This window comes from Stegodyphus dumicola, chromosome 9, assembly GCF_044657685.1.
Source record: "Stegodyphus dumicola isolate Sdum_Otavi_A_Nest chromosome 9, ASM4465768v1".
Classification (NCBI taxonomy): domain Eukaryota; kingdom Metazoa; phylum Arthropoda; class Arachnida; order Araneae; family Eresidae; genus Stegodyphus; species Stegodyphus dumicola.
In genome coordinates this window covers 145099568-145120847 of record NC_140776.1, presented here as the reverse complement: position 1 = coordinate 145120847, position 21280 = coordinate 145099568, and the positions used below count along the sequence as shown (strand labels likewise).

The 21280-nt window shown below is 34.8% G+C and overlaps 1 protein-coding gene across 5 annotated transcripts in view; it reads left to right on the top strand.

Annotated features, from left to right (window-relative positions):
- Positions 1 to 265: 265 nt before the first annotated feature.
- The window catches only part of LOC118203212 (organic cation transporter protein-like), a 90813-nt gene continuing 69798 nt past the window's right edge, over positions 266 to 21280 (top strand). For 2 of the 5 annotated variants that reach the window (XR_004760525.2, XR_004760526.2), the window contains exon 1: positions 17869 to 18327. Coding sequence is in view for 1 of the 5 variants with exons in the window: in XM_035375477.2 (XP_035231368.1) it covers positions 18170 to 18327 (158 nt within the window). In the remaining 4 variants the exon portion in view is untranslated. Of the gene's footprint in view, positions 718 to 17868; positions 18328 to 18361; positions 19873 to 21280 lie in introns of those variants that run through there. The other 3 variants (XM_085824195.1, XM_035375477.2, XM_035375480.2) reach the window with 3 other exon arrangements.

The following is a 21280-nucleotide window of genomic DNA, read 5'->3' as shown; positions in this document are numbered from 1 at the left end:
GTAAAAATAAAAACCCCCAAAAATATTTTTATTGTAGTACGTAGTAGTATCTAATGGTGTCCCATCACTCATGTGAGCCATTTTTTGCTCCGTTTTAAACAATTATATTTTTATTAAATTAATATTTTTATATTTTGAGAAAATGTATGTTAATAATTGTTACTAAATTTAAGTATGAAACACACCCACAAAACATTTTTACATGTTTTTTTAATTAATTTTATTACAGTTTCCTTTTGTAAAGCACAAGTGTCCCATCACTTTTTTGAAACACTGTATATATATATATATCTTCATTACGTTAGTTACCTCAACCATAAATAATAAAGCAATTTTCAGAATCCTTTGTTTCATTATCCGGTTCTGTTTAAAAACAACCAAAAAATAGATGCAATTACATTTTAATGCGAAAATGCTCTCGAATTAAACTGTGTCTTAGGAAATGTAATCAGGTTCTCAAAAATAAGATGTCAGCCATTTGTTAAATCAGTAAAATTACTTTTCAGCAATACATAGAATCAATAGCAGATGTTTATCACACGTTTGTGATAGTGAGTCAGCCTTACTGAAAGTGAAATTATTTGCAGAGTTACTGAAATATCCCAACTCGTTACACTACTGATGAAGCTGACTTAGAAAACTTGTACGATGTGGTTGGGATTGAAACTTGATTCTTATGGTACTGAACAAAACAAAAATTTTGTAGAAAAACTACTGGTAAGTGAATATAAATTAATTTAAATGTTTTTTAATTAATTACCTTTATCAGAAAAAAATTCAAGATTCATAGTAGAAAGATAAATCTTGATGTTTTGTGAAATCTTAGCGCTCTAGGATTTATCCTAATAATTTCACAGCTCCCGAGTATGTGCATTAACATTTTGCGGAGGAAAATCAAGAAATCTTCTAGTTACGTAGCAATAACAGAAATAACTAACATATTAACTAAAAAAATATTGTTACCATTTTAATCAATTCTAGTAGTGCATTATCACCACTATTTAAGACCATCATTTCCATTAAAAAATGTGATTTGTAATAAATTTATTAAATATGCAATAATAAGTAATTAAATATACATATCTTTGCAAACAAGAGTTTTCTTCTTTAGATGGGATTTATTTTTAATTTAGAAAAATAGAGTATTTTTGCTTCGAAACTTTTTGTCAATACTGAAAAGCAACGGAAAGATTTATTATGTAATTCTGAAGAATGGTCTTTCGCTGTAATTTAATAAAACTTAGGGCTAATAATTTAACATTAGAAGTTCGTCTTCTGAATTTTTGATTATGATTACTTAGGAGATATTATTATTATTACTTAGAGGAGCACTTATCTCACAGATTCTAGACTAAGGTAATTATTATTAGTTAAAAGTATTTAAATGACAATAATAATAATAATAACAGAATAATTCAAATAGAAATTAAAAAATAGAAGAAAATTTGAAATTCGCATGTATTCTGGATATTTACAGAAAAGTTTGATATTCGCGAAATTACAGAGAATCCCTTAAAATTTTCGGAAATGGTCATGGAAATTAACCCCATGATAACGTTACTGCGTAAATTATAAACTATGAAATTAAAGTTTTGATATATTCTGGTATGCTTAGGAATGCCGCGATGCAAGAAAGGCCTAAATGAACCAGAATCGAAATTAGAAAGGATTGTGATATGATGGAATGATCAACCAAATTAGAATGGTAGACGAAGAGTAATATAAACTTTCTTATTTACTAACAATCAACTTAAATTAAACGAATCAGCTTTGTAATTTAAGTAATTTAAATGTAAATCAATCGTTTTGATGAAACTGATTATTCTAGCGTTAATAAATTTCGGAGCTAGTAATGACTGCATTGTTTAAAACCTTGTAATGCATGAAAGTTCTCATGCAGACTTTCAAAATTTATGAAGTTTTAACTCTAACGCACTTTTAATTATGAAACATAAACTTGTAACTGTCATGGACTGCTAATATTTTGAATCCTTCTTTATTTGTATTGTTTATTCCCGAAATTAGATCGGCATTTTTTCAGTTTGCATCAATGCAACGATGAATACAACTATATATTAAATATATATCCCTTGTTGATATCAGTCTTTTGATAATAAAAAGCATTGGCGGACAATTTCTATGCATGAAAGAGCTAATTTAAAATACATGTTGGAGGCACGGGCGAAAAATATATACAGACAATATTTTGGGGCATTTCTTTCATTCATTTCGAAACACTGGAATTATGTCCGGATTCTGAATTATATTCGGAAAGTACATTCGATTAACATTTTGGGACGCTTCTTGCAAAAATAATAATGATCATTTCAAAACATTGAAATTGTCTCTTCAATATACCGATACCAAAGGTGAAAACTTCGAAGGCTGCGTGCGGCCTATAAGCTATTATCACCACTAAGAACGCCACTTACCTGTAGATAAGAACACCACTTATCTAAGTTTGCTAGATTTTATCTTCGTGTTGCTAGAGTCAGCATATCCCAATATGTCTATTTATGTTCTTATAAATGTGCAACTGGTCCATATTTAATTCTTAAACGATTAGATGTTTTTATATGCCCCTATCAGATGGTTTTTTAAAGCTGCAAATTAATCAGTCATACAAAAATGTATCTAAACTTGTTAAAAAAAATCACCTTACTCTCAAAATTCAAATCAATTTAATAATCAGAATGTTTGGATAAGGAGAAAAATAGAAAAATGCATTTGGTTATAATTAAACTTTCCTAAAACTCATGAGAATAATATTTATGTCACTACCATAGAATATGTTTCTTGGAATGTTGCTGTCTTCTTGCCCATACGCATAAATGTGTAAACGATATAAATATTTTAATTGCTGTATTTAAATGTGCATGGTAGTATGCCAAATATGTGTTTTACATTTAGTTTATTTGCTGCAAGCTTTGATTAATTCTTTAGAAAAGTCTAAAATGGAAATTTTTATTTAAGATAGTCTTACTTAAAAATACTTTACTTCTACCTTAATGTTTGTTCATTACAAATCAAAATTTTTTGAACTCGTTTAAGATTTAAATGTAAGCAGAAACGCCATCTTTAGTTTCTAATGATTTAAATGGTATTTGATTATTTAAATTGTTTGGTATTTTGTTACATTTTTATGACAACATGTATCTTTAAACTATCATAGAAAATGCCTGTTTCTTATATATTTGTTCTTGTACTCTGTATAACCAAATGCTGCTGTCACGAAATTTAGAAGCTCTTAAAAAGTTAAAATCCCATAGTTTTTGGGTCTTAAATTTGTAAATTTTGAGTGTATTACAATGGAACAAAGAGTTAATTTCAAGTTGAAGTGTGAAGGTAGAGACTTTTAGCAAAATATTTGTTTGGCAACAATAACGATAACAAAGTTCGATAATCAATTAAATATGATAGCTTGCTTCAATGCTGAAACAGAAAACTTGTTGTCAATAATATCGAAATGCTACCAGTAACATCACATCCAGTCTCGTACCCTCAGTTTGAGGTTAAGCGAACAAAAATGTAATTAGTCTCAAATGTCTCAGAATAAAGCTTATGGAAGCAATACAGATTATAAAATCTATTATTGATGCTATCATTACAGAACTATAGACGTAACTGGCTTGTGTGCAGGCTTTATTTTCAAAAATAATTATCTCCTCGAAGTTACTAAAAAATAATTTATGTGCAATTCATCCAATGTTCTGTGTCGTCAGTAAATGTACTTCTTGTTGCACACTTTTTTTTATTCTTTTGCCTTCAAATCATTCGTGTAAATATGCTTCTTTAGTAAAAATGTTTGGCAGTTAAAGAATGCATACATTTCATTTACAACTGTTTTCATTTGAAATGTATTTCGTGTGATCATGTTCGTTTATGTTGTTACTGTAACAGAAAAATAAAGTTTTTTTATTAATATTTGTATGTCTCTCATTGGAAATTACATGCGAATAGCGAGAAATAATTGAATAAATGAACAGAACGTATATTTATATTTTACTACGAAGACATATTTAAAAAAAAAAAGAGAGAGAATGAGGGCGAGGAAAAGAAATTCAGAAAAATAATGTAATTTTTCTACATGTAAATCTGAGATGGTTTGTAAGTATTTAAAAAAGATTAGATTTAGGATTAAGCTTATGATTCGTCAAACTACATTATTTCCTCAACAATTACTTAAAACGGGAGAAAGAACCCAGACTGTATAATCCAATAGAAATACTTTACCGGTCAAGAGAAAAGAATCAGACAGACAGAAAAAATAATAGAACAAAAATATATATAAATCAGAATAATTTTTATTTAGCGAATTCTATTACGCGTAAATAACTGTCATCTGAGTTAAGACAATGTAAGTAAACATAATTTTCATTAAAAACTATCATTGCTCATAACAAATTGCATCCATTTTTTTTTTTTTTTTTTTTTTTTTTTTTCGTTAATTATAAAATTGCACTTATTCTCCCAGACATAAGACTTTTTAAAATTTATCTTAGCAATTCTTTTAATTTCCACTTATATGAAATGTAATTCAGTTTTTAATGACCCGGCTTGTTTCATTTCTTATGTATTTTTCTAAAGCAGTGGTCTTCAAACTTTTACGCTGCAGAAGAGGACTGCTGACCTTACGGTTAAAAAAATTGCCTCACTGCATTATTGTCCTTTTTCAGAAGCGATCTAATGTTGCTGCCTCCTTAGGAGAGCCGGTAGAACAGATTGCTACAAACATATGAAGAATAAGAAGTTCACAAGGCTATTTACAGCAATGCATAAATCCTCGCAGGCTACACGGTCTTGTCCTAGTCACCGACTAAGTGGGATCACTGATGGTCCTTTGTTCAGAGAGAGATTAAATTTAAGACTTAACAAGCACAGTTGCAATATTACAATCTAACATGCATGAGGCTACATTACAGATATATGACTTAACATTTAGAATACTTATCATACATTATACCACTTTCAGGCTAACTTCACAGAGCACTATTGAACAGCGCATTGAAGGTGCTGTTAGAATTACTTGCTCTGCTGAAAGAAGGAATTATGATATTATGATTGAACAAGGTAATAATCATAATACAATTGAAGCAAAGATTGAATCCCGTTGTTACAATAAGCAACAAAACGAAACAAGGATTATAAATAGATGCAGTAAGTATATAAATGCAATACAATTGAACACACACACACAAAAAAAAAAAAAAAAAAAAAACACCATGTATGCAGGTACTATTGAAGGAAGTGCTTATACTACTAATGAAACTTTGTGTAATGATGCCTACTGTTGTGGTTCTGCTTTGCAGAGTGTCATTACAAATCATAGAGACTTATGTTGTTCTGAGGAAAAGGTGTGCATAGCTATTGGTTAATTTCTGATCGAGCAAGATGCCAAGTGCTAGGTTGCTTTGTTGTGCCCACTTACAGATGGGTTCTTTGTTGCACAGTATATAATAAATTTTCTGAGCTTTACTCAGGCTATGTTGTTCTCAATCAAATTTTTCGCCCATTGGGGCCGAAATTGCTGACTTGGTTTCTTGTGATGAAGATGAGCAGTGTCGGGGCAAGAGAAAAGATTGTGATCTGGGTCACCCACTTCTCCACAACCACGGGTATCTGTTTCACTTAGGTGGAAGCGATGTAGATAATATTCAAAAGGGCCATGGCCTGTGAAGCAGTGAGTTAATTCACCAATATTGACTCGGAGTGCTTCTCCCACTTTCGGAAAAAATTCATATGCTCATCTGCCCGTTGTTGTTGTTTCCCACCTCTGTTGCCACTGTGCAATGACCTGTTCATGTGTGACTCTTTTAATTTGGGAGAATGGAAGTTTCACTGGATGTTCAAGTAGACCCACATCATTTACTGCTAACTTTGTTGCCCTGTCTGCTTCTTCATTGCCTTGGATCCCAACTTGGGCCGGGACCCAATGAAGACTCTGACGGACTGCTTTTGGCCGCTGAAGGAGCAGACGGCGAATTTCCTGTACTTGTGGACTCCGACTTTTATGTCCTCTTATGGCCTCCAGGTTGGAGGCAGAGTCACTGAAAATGGCTATTTTTCTGTCTGAATTATTTCTCACATATACTAATGCATACTAAACTCCACTCATGCAAGATCACTCCATCCTTTATAACACAGAAGGCACTTCCTGTACCTTTTGTGGTCTTGGATCCATCTGTGTACAGTGAAAGTGCCGCCCTACGTGGAGCCAAGTAATTAAGAAAGATGTCAGCACTCAGATCAGTGTCTGCTGAGTGACCAAATAACTCCGGTCTGTGTTTTTCATAATCCCTAGCAAAGTAGGTTTTTTGCCGAAGTGTACCATCCTCTTCAAGGCTGTTCACTCTCGAAATTCTCTTTCTACAATTAGTTCTAGTGGCGGGAGTCCTGCTAAAACCTGGCGTGCCGTGGTTGGCGTAGTTCTATATCCCTTGCAGATCAATAGCAGCTGCATTCTCTGCATGTTTAGAAATGCCTTTCTCATACCTTTTGTGACCTTTTTGCCCCATACTGCGACTCCATACAGGATAATCACTTCAGTAATAGTTTTGTACCATGCTTTTAGAATTCAAGGTGGTATGCCTCAGTGTACCCCTGCTGTACGGAGCATTTAGTTAGTTAATCGGGCACAACGTTGCTTCAACTCCTGGAGAGGAGGCATCCATGAAAGATTGTTAGTGAATGTGAAACCTAAATACTTTAAAGATGAAACACAGTTTAATGGGACTCAATTGAGTTTGACTGGGGGGTTTCTTTGTGGGATATCCTCACTCCCAATGAAAAGTAGTTTGGTCTGCGTCGGAGAGATTTCCAATTTATTTTCTTTGGCTCATTCTATGAAGTGATCTATTGCATTTTGGGTTTTGCTCTCTATGTCCGTTCTTCCTGTTACCACTATCAGAAAGTCATCTGAAAACGCCTAGAGCTTGACTTGATACTGCCTTTGTAAACGTTCGAAGACTGCATTTGCTACAAGGTTGTTCCATAGAGTAGGCCCCAGACATGAGCCTTGAGGACAGCCTCTTTCAAGATCCAGGTGAATAACTCCCCGATCCGTTGTAATCTTTACCCGCCTTTCCTCCAGGTAATTTATGAGAACATTACTATTATGATTTCTTGTGGGCAATTAATTGCGTTCATGCATTCGATCACGTCAGGCCACCACAACATGTCGAACGCGCCTTTGATGTCTATAGAGATAATTAAAGTGTGGAGGCCTTCTTGCTTGTAAATTGTTAATGAGATTATTGACCGTGGGTTCTGTAGATTCCCTTCCTGAATCCAAACTGTAATTCGCTTATAATGCTGTTTCTTCTAAGATAGTAATTTAGACGATTCAAGATAACCTTCTCCGTGAATTTACTATGAGAGGGCAGGAAGCTGACCGGTCTGTAGGATTCTGGGTCTGCTGGGTCCCTTCCTACTTTAAGAGAGAGAGCCACTTCCGCATTTTCATTTGATCAGAGAAAGTACCCATTCTCCAGCAGGCTTCACATAATGTGAGTAAGAGCTCTGGGAATTCTAGCACTTTCAGCATTGCATTGTTAGTACCGTCTGGGCCTGGAGCCTTGTCTGTAGACATATTGTGTATAATTCTATTTAGTTCCGACAGTGTTGGTGGTACCTTGTCTCTGTTACTACTGCTCCAGCTGCGGGTATAGAACTTATGTCTTATACTTTTCTGTGCATCTGAGTCCCCTGACTCTATCTTTTTTAAATATCGTGGTTAGAATTCTTTCCAGAATCTTCCTGCCCTATAGGTGGGGTTTGAAATGGCACTAAGTTGCAAGGGTGAAAGACCCTGTCAGTAGCTATTCTCTGCGTTGGACCGTAGATTTTAATGAGGTTGATACAATGTTTTTTCCAGGATTCATTCTTAGCCTTTATAATAGCTTTCTTGTAAACTGCCCTTTCTTTTCTGTAAACAAGCATCTTTTTAAACCTTTGTTCTGCGTCAATTTCTTCTGGGCTTTCCGAAGTAGCGTCCTGACCTTGCTTCTCATGACTGTGAGTGCAGTGCTCCACCAGAAAATTGAAGCTCTTTTGAAATACTTTTTGACTTTATAGGCTATTTTTGCTGCTGCCATAAGTGTTTTTATTAGGTTGACGTAGGCAGTATCAATTTCTTTCTTTGTATTACTCTCCTTCAACTCCTCTACCAGCCCCTGAACCATTGGCCGGACTAAATCTTTGAATTTTTGTAGCCACCCTACTTTGTCTTAAATCGTTGCTTGGCAATATAAACAACTTGGAAGTCTAGGTCGAATTTGATGATTCACTATGAGATGGTGCCTCAGAAACCTATCAATTTCACATCTGAGGGAATAGTGAGGAGGAGACCAGCGTTACATCCGGTCATCCCCGTGCTCTGATAGTGAGGAAAGTGGGTGGTGAGTCGTGTGTATTAAGCATCGCGAGCCCTAAGCTACGGCAAATTCCATAAGGCTACGGGCCCTAATATTTTCAGAGCAAGCGCCCCAAAGGAGGCTCGTTGCGTTAAAATCACCCCCTCCCCCAAAAAAATATAAAATTTTGGATTAGACACTACAGTGGAACTTAATTCCTTTAGCATGACATTTAAGTCCCTACTTGGAGGGAAATAAACACTCATTATGACTAATCTGATGTTAGTAACCTCTAGAGCCATTGTGACAGTGTTCTCTGTCTTGTCAAGCAAAATTCGTGCGAGGGGGCTATGATTAACTATGGCCACTAACTGTGATTCTGAATAATGAGCTATGCTGCCTGCTTGGAGGCCCGGTATTTGCCCCGAGGTTATGAAAGGTTCCTGGAGTAGTGCTACATCAGTATCAAATTCTTTATAAAGTTCCATTATTTTTAAGGTTATTATGCCTTTACTCTTTGCAAATTGCATTGTAGTAATCTCAATTCTCCCAGCGTATGTGTTATCACATGTTTTCTTAGTTGGTGCGTTGTGCTTTGCTCACTCGCAATAGTTCCCTCCGATACGAGGGACATTTCGGCGAGCTGACCCGGTGGTCTGTTTCGTGATCTCTTCCCTCCGAGTCGTTTAAATGCTTCCAGTTTATGCAGGTCTGTTCCTGTGATTTGCATTCCTGTGAACGGTGCCCTTTAGCGCACTTCGAACAAGCGGGAGTAGTATGGCAATTCCTGCTCAAATGTCTAAATTTTTGACAATTGTAACAGCGAATCACCCTAAAGTATTCCTTAAAAGGGCACGAGTGAAAGCCAAAGAAGACTCTCTTATACTTTAAGATATTGTCAACTTGTTCTGCAGCAATGTCGACAGTCCAGTCACAGTTCCCATACGCTCGAGGTCGTGAGATTTTGGGAAAGATCACTTCCTTCGTTTGGTCAGCTAGAAAGTTACTAAACTCTGCAGTAATGTTCACCGCTGTCGTCTCAGGAGGTAAACCAAAAGCAATAATAGAACGTCGCAATGGAGGAATCTTACGTACTTCTAGGTGATCAACTAGCGATTCAGATGCTCTAATGGCTCTTTCAAGTAGTTCAATGTGCTCTTCCTCTTCGCAACGGATGAGCAGTTCTTTTGTTCTTGTGGGGCATATCTGGGTAATTTTTATCCCCAGTTGTTGCAGTTTCTACTTAGAAGCTAGCTGGGTGCGCAGGCTGTCTGTTATCTATTGGCGCCCTTTCCCTTAACTAGCAGAATGTGTTCCAAAGAGCGCTTTTTCGCCAATAGACCGTATTGACTTCTTCCTCTTTTTATGGGACACAGGGATGAAGTCACCTCTTTCTTGTTCTAAATCTGCTTCCTCAGGGCTAGGTCGTTGAGCCTCAATCTCGCTGCTGTTTAGACCGTCTTGAGCTTTAGTTAGTAGAAGTGTTCTGAGCTGATTTTCCAGTGAACTAATTTGACCTTCCTGATGCGCTAAGAAAATCTCTTGTTGAGATGCAATATTAAGTATGCTCGCAATGTAATTAGAGATGCTCTCGAAGTCTGCCTTTTTAAGCCTGGATTTATCTCTGCACTTCTTCAGATGAGACTGGATATGCAGCGTGAGAGAATTAATGCTTTCAGAGTGTGTGAGTGAGTCGTTTACTTTTGCAGGACTCAATGCTCGGGACCCTTCTGTGAGAACTCAACGAGAGGAGGAAACCCCTCTGGACCCCATGGGAAGAATAGGAGCTTGTAAATTCTGCAGTCCTTCCTGAGCCCAAAAGCTACTGTGGTAAGCATACCAACACCAGTGGTAAAAAAGTAATTAAACAAATCCGCACAAAGTATGCTATGCTATTGCAGTTCTAGTAAGGATGTAAAAGTGATTTCACTGATTGAACGGTAAGGCAGGAGATAAGTAAAGCTATGCACAAAAATTCCTAAATCACTTGTAAGTAGAACCAGTAGCCTGAATTACACTAAATTTCACAGTAGAGATTCAACTTTAGGATAATCGATCAAATTACATTACATGCAGAAAAAAAGTAAATGCAAATCTTACAGAAATTCATAAAAGCTGATTATATACAAATACTTGGATGTTAGAATTTAATAGATAACAATTCATAAACAGAGTAGACCGGTAGAACAAAGTGTGCAAGTAACAGACGCACCAGTACCTAAATTGTACCCAACATTACGAACACTTGATTTAAATTCAAAACAAACAGCATATCATGCAAACATTAAAAAAACGCAATAAAAACAAACAGCATAACATAGGACCAGTAATGAAACTAATTAGCCAAAATGAAAAGTATTAACTTATAATACTCACTTAATTAGAGTACACATGCAATTACTAACTCTTACAAAATGTTGTTAAAAGTGGTCTTCAAACTGTGTTCCTGGGAGCTGAGGGTTTTCGCGAGTCAAGTTCTAGAATTCCGCATCAAAATAAAAGTTCGAAAATTAAAATTATAAGGCACTCTGCACTAGTTGACTAATGTTTATTAACTAAAAAATATAAGATGTACTTAGTTACAGATTAGTTTTGAAACGTAACATGTGGTCATTATGTGTTAAAGAGAATGGCGTGCAATGCTTTGCGAAACTTTCCTATTGGAAAATTAATTGAATTTATGACTTATGACGTATGACTTACTTTTTCTGGTCATTAACTACTAAAGAGTTTTTGCCAGTAGATCGCATTAAAGTGCACTAGGCAAAGATATTTTCAAATAAACGGTACTAGGGAAGTACCAACACCCGTGGGCGAAGAAAAATCAGCTGCGTGAGCAGGCATATCTTAATACTTACGAAAGTAGGCGTTCATCATAAAAATTGTGCAGTGGTAAGCAATGGCATTAAATTGAAGCATGTAGGCAGGTTCAGTGAGTTGTATGGCAAATGCAGGTGGTGAGCTCAATATAGCTAGTAAGAGTGCAGGATACGCAATAGTGAGACATCATGAAAATGGCGCGAAGACAGTTTGAAGCTGTGAATGGCATAAGAGTTCAAAGTCCTTCAGAAGTATGCAGTAGTTAGATAGGCCGTAAAAAGTTCAAAAGTTCGTAGAATCATACGATAAAGTAAAAATTCATACAAAATAATTTTAAAAAATGAAATAGTAACATAAAAATCTTGAATAAAAAATTTTCTTGATTAACATAAGTATAAGATGCAACACAAATAATAGGATAGAGTCCAATTAGAGTTCAAGTAAATTTTAAAATTAAATTTTACAAGTTACCACCATAACGAATTGTGATGAATTGTCCTTGGGCGTTTGACAGTATATTCAATGGTTGGATCATAATCCAACATTTGTTTAATTGCGTTATACTGACTATGCTTCATCTTCTCGAAGAAGTTGTGAGCTGTCATAAGTATAAAGTTATGCACAAATGGAATATCCAGGTCGTTATGAATTATAGAGTTTCTCACGTACCAAGGTGCATTCACAATGCTACGTAGAATTTTATTTTGAAGTATATCCAATTTTTTGCGCTCAGTTTTATTGGCGATTGCCCATGCCGGCACTGCATATAGCATGATCGGTCGAATTAGAGATATATAAAGCATTTTCTTTATTTTTAGACTGAGCTTCGATTTTTTGCCGATAATAGGATAAATTGCCATGTAGGCTGCATTTGCTTTGTTTAAGATATAAGAAATATGATCTTTAGGCGACAGTTTTTAACCTGCTAACAATTATACATTAGACAAGTGGTCGCCAAACTTCTGAAGCTTCTGAACTTTTTAAATCCTACTGTGAGCTTCGCAAAAGAACTACCAATCTCTTTTTTTTTTTTTTAATATTATATTTGTTTATTGCTTATAAAGTTACATTTCTAGTAAATTTGAAATCAGTTTTAATTAAACTGTATACAACAAAAAGAAATTGAAATTGAATTATAAATAAGAAAGAAATTAAAGTGTAGTTAGTAATGAATAACCAATGCAATAACAGACTTTTTTATCAGACTGATAAACATTAATGAGGAAAATGGAACTTTTTTTGTCATTAAGAAGTTTTTTTAATGTTTCGAAAGTAGGTAGTGGCTGCCATTTGCATACAGTTGTCCAGTATTCATCAGAGAGTTTGTTTCTGTACAAATTTTTAGTAAATTTCATGCTGGAAAAAGAAATCTCACACTGATATATATAGAGCTGAACATTGCCTTCACTTTGAGACAAAGCTGGACCGAAATTGGGAATTTTAAGGAACAAGAAGCCAAATATTTTCATAGCTTGAAGGAAAATTCTTTTAAATGTCAATCAGTTTAAACTCCGCTGTAGCAGTGTCTTCTTGCCTAGGTTAGGCAATCTCTCCAAACGAAACATAGTTAACGCGATCTACCGAAGATGGCTCCTCGAGCTACTAGTAGCTCGCGATCGAAGTTTTGGAGATCACTGCATTAGACCATCTTTTTCAATTGAAGAAAACTATAAGAGAATATTTCTCAGAAGAAACATCCAAGTATAACTGGCTAAAAATCCATTGTGCTAATTGCTAATGCTCATTTGTCTGACCTTGTCAGCCCAAGCCCACGAAATTCTTCTTGGCAAGGCAATTTTACTCCTGACGTTGGCAGCAGCCTTGAGCGCCTTACAGGTGACAGTGTGATTTAGCTCAGTTCTGCCCCCAGTTTTAAAGGAGAGCACCATACAGGTGAATACGACTTTGTTCATTTCCGCCTCCGATTTTGATGGAAAGCACCCTTCGGAAGGAACGGTTCCGAGGGTTTCCCACTCCTCTTCCCCTACAACCTTTCGAGAGGACGTTCGGTTCGCCGCCTATTAAGAGTGCCCCCATGCCGCACGGACACTATACATTTATAAAGGTCCACGCCTACTCCGAGATTCAATTCCGGGCTCTTCGGCACAGCAGTCAGCGACGCTAACCACTATACCGATTGCGCTGCTAAAAGTCCATTGTATGATAAATCAGAAGGTTCGCCAAGGAAAAAGAACATTTTATTGACATATCAACAGATTCGACTTTAAAATCTAAATTTAAGCAAGAGCAGCTCCTAAAGTTTTGGTTATCGATTTCATGCAGAATACCTACAAGTTTCTCACACAGGTATAAACATTTTAATGCAGTCCGGAACGATGTATTTAAGTGAAAATTCTCTTTCAACATACGTTATAACGACAACAACAACAAAAATACATACAAACAAATTAAATGCAGAATATCAAATGCGACTGCAGATAATATCAACGGAAATAGACTTGGACATATTTGTGTAAAAAAAAAAAAAAAAAAATTGCAAGCTCACACCTGTCACTAAATATAATGGAAGGGTAGGTAATACCTAGAGGACGAGTTAATTCTTCGTTTGATTTGTTTTGATTTATTTCATTACGACAAAGCACTCGACGGCTATCTTCCTAAGGGGAAAGATTCCTTTGTGGAAAATTTTCGAAGGGAAACTGGCTCATATATACGTTACACATGGGGAAAACCACAAAAACATTCATGCAGCCAGACCGTTTCCGGGATTCGAGACTCAAAAGAGATGCCTTCATGCAGGACTTTCTGAAAAAAACTGGCTCATATACACACGGGGCTTAATACACATGAGGAAAACCACATATGAGTTAGCACTTTCGTTCCTTCAACACCAAATACTCTACACCGCTTAAAATTCTTTCGGAAAAAACTTTCCGCTAAGAAACTACTTTGCGCTCCTGCATCCAACAGTGCCTCCGCTGGTATGATATTAACAGAATTTGAATTATTGGCAGCGATAATTTATTATTATTATTATTATCGCAGTATTTAAGTGAAACAGAGAGGAATTTTGTTGCTTCTGGGGTTACTGTAGAATTTCAGTTACTCCGGATTAATTTAATTTCTTATTGCTTCTTCCTGTTTCCTCTTTTGTGATTTATCTTGGCGATCACCATTATGTTATCAAAATATCTACTCCCATAAAACCTTAGGCTTCCTTGCGCTATAGTCTACGCAAATATCAACTTGACCTCTTGTTAACACCCTCCTACTTTGAATCTTCACCGCAAGCTCTGGTTATTCCAATATGCTCGGATTTTGTAATTCAACAAAGTTCTGAATTTAGAGCTTCTTATTTGGCCGCAGGTTCCGGCGCTTCTTTTTTGCAACTGAACAACAATTTCAATAGAAATTTGATCTCGAAAATTTTATTTTTTGCAATAAATTTATGTTACAAATCGCTTATTAAATTTTAATTTAATTATTTAATTACGTTTATCTGTAATTATTTAACTATTTTAATAATAATAATTAATTAATTTTATTTAATTAAATAATAATCATTAATTAAATAATAATGGATAAATACTGGTTATTAAAATTAATTAACTAATAATTACTTTCGTAATAATTAACTATTTTATTTTTAAATTATTAATGATTTTAATAGTCATTTTTTTTATATATATTTACTTTTGTTCCTCTTTGTTGACGGTCTTCCATAGAGCACCGACACTTCTAATTTTAGAAATTAAGCCCTGCATTAAATATAAACTGTTTATTCAAAGTAACTGAATATTTATGCGAGTTCGGATTCAAAACCTTTTGTATAAATTATTATGATATTTTTTTTTTAATCTTTTGCATATTTTTTTCAAACAAGCAGATTTTAAAACAAATGAACTGTTGATCCAACAGCGGCCGAGCAGCAAAAATCGCTGAACACTCATCGGCCCGAGGCTCGAGTCTCGATGAACGGGCTACCTGCATGGGCGTTGTGACGAATTCGAAAGACAAGAGGTAGCGTAACTGATTTTATTTCGGTTCTTTCTAGGCTATATGCAAAACAATAAAAATAAATAAACTTATAAAATATTGTTCTCACAGTAGGGTGAATAAGCTCCTGTTTAGATGATAGTTCTTGTTTAGAAATAGTTCAAGATGAGGATAGGCTCAAGATGAGGCTGTCTTGAATAAATCAAATCTCTAAGCCGGTGGTTGCCGGACTGAGCTGTGTCCGAGCAGGATGCTCTTCGTAAGGTAGCGGCGAACCCGGCTACCTCGCTGTATATCTCTTGCAGAGATATTAGTATCGCTCTATGCAGAGCGAAGCAAAAATTTTCTCGTGGCCGAGCTGGAAAAAAAAAACCGAGAGAAGGTTTCTCTCTCTACTTACTGCAACTAACTCTCACTTTTTTTTTTCCTCTCTGGAACTGCGTTCCATGATTTTGTTCAAGTTGTCCTAGGCGTGTCGGAAAAACTTCTAGGATCCTTATTTGTCCGTAATTTTTAGAAGCGCCTCTTGATTGGCGAGAGCACTTTGATTAAAAACTGGATATGATGAAGACAGCCTGGGAAAAAGTCCGTGGGAACTTTTCGATTCCAACTGGGGGTCTGAAACTGGGTGGTCTGAGACACTGAACCTATAAACTGATGAAAGGGAACTGAACAATGTCTCCTTTCGAACAACTATAAGAGGAACAAAAAAAGCTGAGATTGTTTAGTGACTGCTGGTCACTTCCTCTTTCCGAGAATTCGCTAAGAAATACTCTGTCCGTGGGAACTTTCGAGGTGGTCATTCCTTTCCTGAGAACTTGTGGTGGTCGATAAAATAGCTTAAGACGTTACAGCGTTTTTGTTTTTTTCTCCATGTGTAATGTGGATACGAACAAGTTTCCAAAACAGGGCAAACCCTCCCTCGCAGTGTAGTGTCTAGTTGCGGAGTACATAATAAATAAAAGAGCAATAATATATTTGAAAGTAAACTAGAATCGTTTGGCTAATATTCAGTAATTGATATTTGCAAATAAAACTCAAACTTACAAATATCCGAAAACAATGAACTCTGTTTCAAAAGTACTTTAAGGCGAAAATAAGCATTGTAAAATTTTTTAAAACTCTTTTAGCTATGAACTTTAACATTTGTGTAGATTAAGCAAATTGAGTGTAATGACTTGAATGTCAGAAACTTCACTTTTTCGTTATTTTTAAGAGCATAGGAAAGGTTGAAATTTTATTGAGGCGTATGTTCTGACATTTTTCAGCAAACACCAGATGAGCTCTTGCAAATATTGCTTTAAACTAGGGTTTAACTATTGCTTTATTTATTAAATATCATGTTCTTCGCACTTAAACCATAAAATTCAGTTCAAGAGCAATATCGCAAAATAATTTTAAGATGAGCATACCTTTAAAATTTCCGATATACAGTCTTGCGCCCTGGTCTTGCGCCCTGGACATAAAAATGTTTTTTCTGTACAACGTTGCCATTGCTCGCTTTGAAATCCTCGAGTTTGTTGATCAAAAATTTGTTAAAGGTTTTACAAAATATAAAATCAATAATAAAACAAATTCCATACTTTTTGCTGTGGGGACCCCCTAATATTTACGAAAATTGTGTCGGACTCACATAATCATAGAGCAAATCCGACTCACGCGTGAGTGAAATTATCAGTTTTTTCATTTGTACTGTAATATACTATTGCAGATTTAGGTCGTTGACTTTAATTTTGAAAGTGAAGAAGGTTTATATTATAAAAAAAAAAAAAAAATGTGTCGAAATGTTTTCGTTTTTAGTTTGTCTGTATTATCTTATCTTTATCTATTTTCAGATACATTATGTAAAAATATTTGGTAAAGAAATATCAAAATTGTTAAATTTTTGGCGACCCCCTACTGCAAGTCTCGCGACCCAACTGGAGTCGCAACCCACAGTTTAAGAAACTGTGCTTTAAACGATCAGATTGCGGTAGAATGAAACTTTGCAAACCTACTACTGACAACTTAAAAGTAGTATTTCAGTAATAATCTGCTTCCCGCGAAATTCCTCAAATAGTTTTACTCTGTAAATAAATACCAACATCCAAACTTTTTAATCTTATTATTAGTATCACTCTGAAGAACTTCATTCAGTAATGGACTGACGGGTTGATAAACGCGGATTTCTTTTCACGCTGGAATGATAAGAAAGAAAGAAAGAAAAAAAAAAAAAAAAAATCCGAAAGGTTTCAGATTTTAAATTACGTCCAAAGGGACCCCCACTTTTTTTTTTTTTTTTTTTTTTAACATTTTGTGGGTTACCTTTACTTATTAAATATCATGTTCTTCGCACTTAAACCATAAAATTCAGTTCAAGAGCAATATCGCAAAATAATTTTAAGATGAGCATACCTTTAAAATTTCCGATATACAGTCTTGCGCCCTGGACTTGCGCCCTGGACATAAAAATGTTTTTTCTGTACAACGTTGCCATTGCTCGCTTTGAAATCCTCGAGTTTGTTGATCAAAAATTTGTTAAAGGTTTTACAAAATATAAAATCAATAATAAAACAAATTCCATACTTCATATTTGGGTTTCTAGATGCCCATATTCGCAGAAGGATTACGTTATTCAACATTTGATGGCTCTAGGTACCGTTGTTTTATCACAATGCGAGAAACATGCAGATTCTTCATTGTTTAATTTCTTTAAATATAATACAGGGCGATAATATTGGTGGCAACAATTTGAAAAGTAAAACAACGCGTGGTAGTGAATCAATGCAAAACGCCAAAACGAAATTAATAGTCCTTCTGGCCAAAATTCCCCTTTGGACTAAAAACTTCCTTTCGTTATCTGTCTTCAAGAATATTCCTAATATCCTACATCCTAGTGATGCCAGATGCACCTTTGCCGACAAGTGGTTTGTTTTGTGTCGGATTGTTGATAAGGGGAGGTCCCATAACCGGCAGTTTATGTGTGCGTGGAAATATGCCGGGTGATTTAAAGTAGATGTACTTAATTTTTTTATAATTAAAATAAAAAAACTGTGTTAATCATGGATTTCGACTTAGTTTTGGATTATATTGGTCATTATGGAAAATTCCAATGTTGCGTGATGATTCTCGCTGGCGTTGCTCAAATATTTGGAGGAATGCAAATGCATTCAAGCATCTTTTTAACTCCCATGGACCATCCGAAAATAAATTTTCAAAGGTAATACTTTTCAGCGAGCTTTAATGAATAAGTCTTTTCATAAAATTTGTGTCTTAATAAATTCAAAGTCTTAACTATTTCTCTATCGTAAATAATTGAAGGTTTGATGTGAGTACTATCTGAAAATTTTAACGTGATTAACTAACTATTTAATGTAGTTGCTGTCCATTCAGATCTTTTATTTTTAGGCAGTCATACGTATTCATCAATACTGTGGTAGGTGGATATGATAAATTATGAATGCAAGAAATAAAGACATATATCTAATGTAAAACAGTGGATTGCTTATTCTCTGGCCTGAAATAATGATTCGCATTTTCTGGCATTATTAAGAAATCCTTCCTATAAATTTCAGTTCATTCTCTCACTGGAATAAATTGTATGTGCCATGTGTGAATTATTAGATCTTGCAGCAGTGACTTTTATAGTGTTGTATTTACTATAATCTAGATGCAACTAGAAATTTGGTCGAGCTGGTGCCACAACATTTGGAAACGATAATAGAGGCTAACAAGCACCCAACAAAATATTGACACACCCTTATTTATTAAAAGCAACAGAATTTCTTTAGCATATTTTCAATTTTTTTAAGCCAGAATTAACTAATATTTAGTTTAAATACTGCATATGGTTTTATTTTCAAGGGTTTTTGTTTCAGTTTTCAATATTATTGTCAGAAATAAAATTATTCACTGTCTGAAATAAAAATATTTTTGTACTTATTAGAAATTATTTATTTGCTTTGAAAGTTACATTTCTCAATAAAAAATTAGGTATGTTCTCAAATTTTGGGGTCACTGTATGTAATATTTAATGAGAGCATCACTCTCATTAGAATCCATGTAACTATGATTAGAATGAAAGGTAAGCTACATAATTAGTACAGTATTTTACTGTGGTATAAAAATAAAAGGTACTTGCGTGTTAACACAACCATCTTAGTAGAAGTTGCCAAATTTTCAGAATGTGCAAAACTCTGGCAACCATGCACATAGCCACTCTTCAGACAACCATTCTTGTAACAATCCTTCAGTCAATACACTTAGAGCTTAATCGTGACTTTAAACCAAAAGGGCTCTACTCTTATATGCACGCTAAGATCACCAAATGTGGCGATATGTGTTCTGTGCTGGTTTTTGGCACGATTGTGTGTTGTATGGCAACCCGTTTGATGTTGAAAACTCTTTTTGATGTAGTGGTTTAATTGCTCCTTGGTTTGTGTTGTGCATGCTTTGAAATGGCCTATGTTGCAATGAGAGACGTGGTTGCAAGAGGGTCTGGGAGATTGTTTTTAATGGCTGTGCATGATAGAAGTAAGAAAACGCTGAAGCAGTGTATTAAAGAGTGGATTGAGCCTTGTACTACTATTTTTTCAAATGGCTGGAAATCTTAGAAGGATTGAGGAAAAGAAGGTTTAGAACATTTATTTGTGAACCATAGTATGAATTTTGTGGATAGCCAGTCTGGCTTTCATATAAATACCATAGAGAGTATGTGACAGCATGTTAAAGCTATGTTCTGCTGTCCGAAGAAACATTCATTATGGTAAGTGCATTTTATTTTATTGTTTTTATTTTGTAGAATGTTATGTTCATTGCTTTTTTACTATGAATTTCTGTTGGTATTGTTGTTTTTTGAATTATTTGTAATTTATTTTAGTTTATTCTGTTGATTTGTGCGTAATGCCTAGATTGTGCAATTCGTAGATGATTTTTTTTTTTTAAGTTTAAACAAAATGCTGTGTACATGGTATTCTTTGAAATTTATTGTTGTTAAGTTATTAAAGCGAGGTGTGTGTAGTTCGTAGATTCCTTCGCTGCCTATATTGTGCAATTTGTAGATGTTTTTTTAAGTTAAAACATATCGTTGTGTACATGGATTCTTGCCAAATATTTTTGGCTAAAACTTTACGTTTTTGCTATCAAAATTTTTTGTTTTTGTTTCGGATTTCTAGCTTAAATATTGTCTTCAAAATGGGGTTTTTGCATATGCGAAAACTGCGTTTTTGGAGACATTTTATGCTTAAAGTTTGAAATGTAGACAACAAATTTAGAGAGTAATATGGCACCGTGGAGTTTCTCGTCGCATTTGCTGACCTGAGGACACGTATAAGACTAGTTCCACCAAAAGCATTACATGAGAATACAATACTTTTGGTTTAAAGTCTAATCTTATTGGTATGATTTATAAATGGAGTATAATCCCTATTGTTTTCTGTGTTTCTAGAGTATGGGGAACAGCTTTAGAAAAGAAGATTAATGGTCATATTCTTTGCAGAATTCAAAGAATTTTATTAAGAGTTTTGCATGACAAAGAAAAATAAGCTATTAAGCTTGTTTCACAATTGTGGGGTTTCCATTGATTGATCTATATATTTTGCATGACAAAGATTTAAAAAAAAAAATCAGCAAATTTATATTCACTACCAAGATGTTGTTTGAAGATCGTCCTCACCCTGCTGATCGCTTGCCAGTCCAAACTATAATGTTCTGCCAACAACAATTCTGCTGAAGATAATCTTCCAGTTGTGTCTGATGCGGATTTCTGTTCCTGTAGATTTGGGGCAGTAAAATTAATGATCGAGTTGAACTAGCTTGTGTCATTTCTAGAATTTCCAATGAATGCAGTGTTTTCCAAGCCTAATTTACTGTATTTAAGTGAATCGATAAAGTGGCAATCTAATCATTGTTCGTTAAGTTGTAGCTTTCTTATTGAGACCGATTCTCTTTCATCCTGATATTCTCTTATGAATATTTTCTCTAATAAATCGTCACTTCTCATGTGATTCTTAAAACTCTTAATATTTAAAGATGTTGATGTCATTTTCTCTCATGTACCTAGTCAAACAAGCTGCAAATCTTCAGGTTATAACCCTACAATGACACTGCCCAAATCATTCTTAAAGAAACAGAGTTGGAATAAAACAATTCTGAAGTGGAATGAATTACAGAAA